Source organism: Chenopodium album, chromosome 15 (genome assembly GCF_948465745.1).
Source record: "Chenopodium album chromosome 15, dcCheAlbu1.1, whole genome shotgun sequence".
NCBI lineage: Eukaryota > Viridiplantae > Streptophyta > Magnoliopsida > Caryophyllales > Amaranthaceae > Chenopodium > Chenopodium album.
Genome location: NC_137848.1, coordinates 12,355,697 through 12,361,790, shown reverse-complemented (window position 1 = coordinate 12,361,790; position 6,094 = coordinate 12,355,697). Strand labels below are relative to the sequence as shown.

At 39.3% G+C, this 6,094-nt stretch overlaps 1 protein-coding gene across 1 annotated transcript; it reads left to right on the top strand.

The window, feature by feature from the left end:
* The first annotated feature begins 1,796 nt into the window (after nucleotides 1-1,796).
* On the top strand, nucleotides 1,797-2,237 carry LOC145580830 (DNA repair protein XRCC3 homolog). The gene has a single exon (XM_081637921.1). It carries the CDS (start codon nucleotides 1,797-1,799, stop codon nucleotides 2,235-2,237), a length of 441 nt encoding a protein of 146 aa, XP_081494047.1.
* Nucleotides 2,238-6,094: the final 3,857 nt, after the last annotated feature.

Below are 6,094 nucleotides of genomic sequence, written 5' to 3'. Positions count from 1 at the left end.
AGCAATGATGCGTCTGCTCTAGCCTCGGTGACAACCACAACCTCCGGAGAAAATGCATTGTACAACTTGTTAAACGTTTCCTTGAAAGATGAACGGTTCACATTCCTTGCATTCCATACAATAAATGTAGCACCTTTTGGGAAATTGGGAGCGCCCGGAACGTCCTCGGTAGAGCCAAGAACAGAGATACGGTGGTAGCGAATCTTCCTAAGTGAAGTTCTACAACTGAAAACATTTAAACTCACCAGTTTAATGTCCATGTTCACTTCCATTACATGAATTGCTACAATCTTAGACCCAACGAAGATATGCTTTTCAGTTATGGGAATGGTATAGATTGGAAGGTGATCCGTCATTACCAGTGGCTTACGGTCGAACACTGGGATCAAATCCTTGGGTATCAATGGAGCTCCAACCACATCCACAGAAAGTTCACACAGCCATCTTGCGAACACCGGGACACCCTTATGAAGGTATCCTTCTAGATCCGACAGAGTAGGATAGTAAGCAGACCTAACATCGAAATCAGCCACCTCCATAATGCTTTCGGGTATGAATGTGGTGGTGTCATCTTCAAGAGAATATATAAGTTGGTCGCGGATTACGCTTATCGGTATCGGATCCATGCTAAGGAAGTAATCATCCCCAGCGTAGAAACTGATGTCATTGAAGTTGAACTCAGGTTCTAGGGTGGTTAAGAAAGGGGTGAAATACATCACCAGATCTGATGGGTGTGGCTGCATTAGCTGACCCCAGATGTTCCGCATGCTATTGAGTCTTGTGGACATGGCTTCGCATAAAAGGTTGGAGATTGTTATGGAAAATGTTTAGGCGAAAGGAGGTAATGTAATGGATCCAAAAATGAATCCAAAATTAAATTCACAAGTGAAGTACAAGGTTAGACTCGCACTTTTGTTCACTGGTCAAGGAAACTGTCCAACCTGACATACATAGTAGTTGTTGATGTGACAATTCAAGACTACATCAGAATAGCTTCTAATAGGTTTGATATTACCTATTTTTTAGTATTTAAGTGTGTAGCAATATCTATGAAAAAAGTACACTAAGTGAAGTACAAGATGTCATTAAAATAATGTAATAGCTGCTGTGGTCATGTTCTGTCCAACTGCAAACACAAAAGAGCAGTGTGACAAGTTCCTGCAGTACACTTGGCTCAAGGCGAAAGTCACTTTCATAATTCTGCTCCACTTTGAGAAAATATAATGAAGAGAGGAAAACTTATATTTTCAAGTTTTGGCCAATTAAATGTGACCATTGGGGTACTTGGCCAGAAACTCTTTTAAAATCTTGAAAAAGCAAAAACTTCACATGTGTGGTGTACCTTGTGATAATGTAATCCCAACAAAAATAATCTAATTGGTTGTCCAATTTCTAAACTTATCCGAACTTTATTATATATACAAAATGCGTTAGACAAACCTCTAGTAGTGTCCAAAATGAAACCAAAAATCAAAACGAAATGCGACATAATAGATTTCATTCTAGAAGGTGGGATCCAAACGGGTGAGTTAACAGAAATTTATGGGGAAAGTGGAGTTGGGAAAACTCAAATTTGTCTCCAACTGCTGCTAACTTGCATGCTAGACCCTCCCGATGGTTTGTACGGGTCATCAATTTACATTCAAGCTTGCCTTGTATTTCCTTAAACAGGTTAAGTGAGTTGAGCAAAACCATATGTGGTTCAATTGTTGGTGAAAATCCGTTGTCTTCGGTCCTAGTTAAAAAAAATAGACTACCCTGACGAAATATTTTTAGTGTTGAACCAAGTTGAGCAAATGGTCTTGATTTCACATGAAGGATGCCGACACACAAGGGTCGTTGTACTAGACTCAATTGCGTACTTGTTCAGGCATGCACATGACAACACCGCAAAAGGGTTTATGGAGAGGAGTCAAGTTCTAGTGTCGGTGGCTAAAAAGATGAAGCATATAGCACGTACATACAACATTGCGTTCGTTGTTGTTAACGAGGTGTATGATGTGTTCGAAAGTACAACCGGATTTCAAAAGACCTTTACCTCAGGTCGGGAAGTCAAGGCATCATTGGGGGAAAAATGGGAACAACAATTGTCGAATAAGATGTTCATTTCAAACCAGTACGACACCAAGTCAGAGTCATGGTACCGCGAATGGCTAGTAGTGAAAAACACTAACACGTCCTTGCAAGGCAAGAGATGCCCATTCCGTATATCAAATTTGGGATTGGGTGGTTGCTAAACCCCAAAACCCAAACCTAGTGGTCCAATTCAGGCGAGTCAAGGTACCACTACACCCGGCTTTTGTTACATTACCTAGAACTCGTATGATCACTAGGGTTCAGTTACGTACCACTGTGTTAGACTAGTTCCCCTTTGCAACGCCTAACAAATCATGATGCAAGTACACTTTGCTACAGTTGTTACACTGACAAGGTGAACTCCTGCATTAAATCATGTAATTGAATACAACACTCATCTCGTTGGGCTCAATGCAAATGTACTAATTGTATGGCAAAGGTAGTTGAATTTATTCAATTGGTAAACATTTCTGTATATATACACTAATTCCCACTACATAACAAACAAGTGCTTACAACAAACCACAACAGCTAAACTAAAGATCTAGATTCACAGCATGGGCAACAAAGGTATTCTTTACACCCACTATTCAAATTCATGTTCTTATTCATGTTGTTTATTTATGTTCTTCATGTTTCAAATTCATGTTTCAGTCCTCAAATTCATGTTCTTTATTTACTTGTCAATTACAACAACTACTTGTTTTCATATGCACATGTATACGTTTAGAACTCTAAAATGGAGTCAAATATTTCTAAATTGGCTCAAACATGTCTCAAATGGGGTCATATTTGACTCTAATGGGCTCACATATGTCTCGTTTTGCATAAACGATAACTCAAAACAGTAAGACTTTGTCAGAAATGGGTCAAAACTGTGTCAAATGGGGTCATACATGTCTCAGTTGATCTCAAACATGTCTCAGTTGTTAAAACAAGTCTGAAGATGGCCAGACTTGTCACAACGGGTCACATGTCTCACATGGTGTCATACATGTCTCATTGGGGGGTCAAACATGTGTCGTTTCGCCTCATAAATGTACTAGTTGGGCTCATTGTTGTCTGAAATGGGCTCAAACATGTCTCAGTTGGACTCATAAGAAACCAAAGGGATCACAAATGTCTCAGTTGGGTTCATACATGTCTCAGTAGGGGTCATACATGTCTCAGTCATCCAATAATCTGTACATGACTCTGTACATGACGACATGCACCCTTTTCATGAAAAGGGTCAAACATGTGTCGTTTGGGCTCATAAATGTATTAGTTGGGCTCATAGTTGTCTGAAATGGAGCTCAAACATGTTTCAGTTGGACTCATAAGAAACCACAGGGATCACACATGTCTTATTTGGGGTCAAACATGTCTCAGTTGGGGTCATCCATTAATCTTTACATGACAATTGACATGCACCCTTTTCATGAACATCTCGTTTGGGCTCATAAATGAATTAGTTTGGCTCATAGCTATATGAAATGGGCTCAAACATGTCTCAGTTGGACTCATAAGAAACCAAAAGGATCACACATGTGTCAGTTGGGGTCATACATGTCTCAGTTGGGGTGAAACATGTCTAATTTAGGGTCATCCATGAATCTGTACATGACAATTGACATGCATATATACCCTTTTCATGAGTTTCACATTGATAAATTCATATTTTAGTGGTACTAATACAACAATGGTGTATGCAGTTAATTCTCGGGTCGAAAAACGTCGTAAAAAGTTACTACGAAGAATCGCGAGGATTAAGAAAACGGGGGTACACGATCCAAAGGCCTTGATTAGGGATATGTACATGCCTAAGTACAGTCAACAATTGATGTTATCCCATCAACTAACCACGATTGCAAGGGGTGGCTTAGAGGAACCGATCAAAGGGATTGACTTTCACCCGGAGTTTCCTTTTCTCACTTTGTTCAAGCTTGGTAGGGCACGCTACTTCGGTAAAGAGGCTTTTTGTTTCATGTTGTATTTGTTGGATGTGGCAAAGATAGCCGTGTGTTTTAATTTGAGGACACTTCGGCGATCCTTAGTTGAGTGTGAATCATACCCAGATTACCACAAATACCTCCGACGTTTTTTGGAGTTGTTCCAAGAACTTGAGGAATGGTGGTCGGATGTGGATTATCAAATAGGAAAGGGCAATGACTGGGGAGTTATCCTTCTCAGTAGGAGGTTCACAACACCTAATGAACAGGGAGTCAAAGTGACATTTGACTGGGTTCATTTCACACAAGAGGATCCGACCTTCTCCTTTGATACTAATTTGCGTATTTCTTTAAGGCGCAAAATGTTAGCTGAAAATGGGTATGATGAGTTCTCTCTTGCTGCTGCTCAGCCTTTCACCTACAATGACTACCCACAACAATATGTTGAACGCCTCAACCATGCACTGCATTTGTATGAAATCAGGACACAATCCGACTCCGCTGCGGGGTTGGGTTGGACATCAGAGTCCAGTTACGAGTTCTGATGGGTGTTTGCTTTTAAAGATGTGTTATCTATGCTGTACTGGTGTCTTTAAATATCCTTAAATCATGCATTATCTATGATGTACTGTCTCTTTAAATAAACTTAACTCATGCATTATCTATTGTCTATGCTATAATTAAGATGTTATGTATAAACTGAAGTTGTTTTATGTCAGAAGATGTTTATGCTAAGTAACAAATTCTTGTGTTCATACCAATAAAAGTAAGTTAGAAACCATTTCAAGTCTTCACTACCATCTGAGATAGTATTTTTCCCACAACAGAGGAACTCCTACATCTGAAGCCAACTAATCTCCCTATGGACCATGGCCATCTTCATTGCTCACTCCGACAGCAATGGCAAACCAAAAAAATGCCAACACAGTATTTACTAAATATTCACAAAACCATCACCGAATATCATCACCATCACCACAAAGTTTTCTGACTAAACTAACATAATCACCTAAAATGTATTCTGAGAAGTTGTTGTTCTTTTCGGCCACACTCGTTCCTTGGGCAACATATCATCAAACTCACAAATCATTTCATTAAAAGAATTGTTAGCATCCTCCAAAAACAGCCTCTTCTTCAGGTTTTTCTCCTACATTGTACAACAACACAATTACTAACCATGGTTTACATCACCCATTTACGAACCAAATGCAGCAACATAGATGGTCTCAAACTTACCAGAGGGTACCCGCTTTCAAAGGAACTTCTTGCACAATGTTTGATGCACCCTAGCATTAGCACTCCACAAGAGAACCTGTACATGAATAAACAAGAACAACATCAAACATAAGTGATAATAACTTCAGGTTAAATTTAGCTTCATTCAACAGGTTCTTACGTATCAGTTTGCTTGACCATGGGGACCACATGCCTACTCCATTGCTGAACACTCCCAACCTCCCACAGAGGATCCTTTAATTGAAATATAACATCAACACCCTTCACCTAAATACCATTGCAAGAGTAATTTATTTCAAAAAAATAACATAATTCTGTAACAAATATACACCTGATTAAAGGTAAAAGTGTTTGCCTAACTAACTGACCAGTTCTGTCACAAGCACGGCATGCTTTTCAAACGGTTCAGTGTACAGAGAGTCGATAATCCACACCTGCCTCTTCACCATATCAATACACAAGCACCACCAGTGCTCGTCTGACTTCTCAGCACACCCATCAAGCACAGGGAAGTAAACCTGCTTCATAATGTAAAATTCATTACATATATGTGATACAAGATAGCCAATAAAGTTTAAACAAAATGCACCACAACTGCTGACATACAAGTCGAATATCCTCATTTGGAGTTGACAACAACAGCTTGCAATACTTCCTTGCCAGGTTCTCGTAATCCCGTTTGTTAGCCTTTATCATCATCTACACAACATAATAGAAATACATAATAGAAAGACATCATAAAAATATAATATATATCACATATATCAAACACAACAACTTACAGCGAACGAAGGATCAATCAAAATCCTTTTCCTCCTATTCTGAAACTCCATTTCCCCCCAATACAGTGT

Coding starts and splice junctions, on each gene's coding strand:
- LOC145580830 (XM_081637921.1), top strand. CDS start 1,797: ATGGTCTTGATTTCACATGAAGGATGCCGACACACAAGGGTCGTTGTA.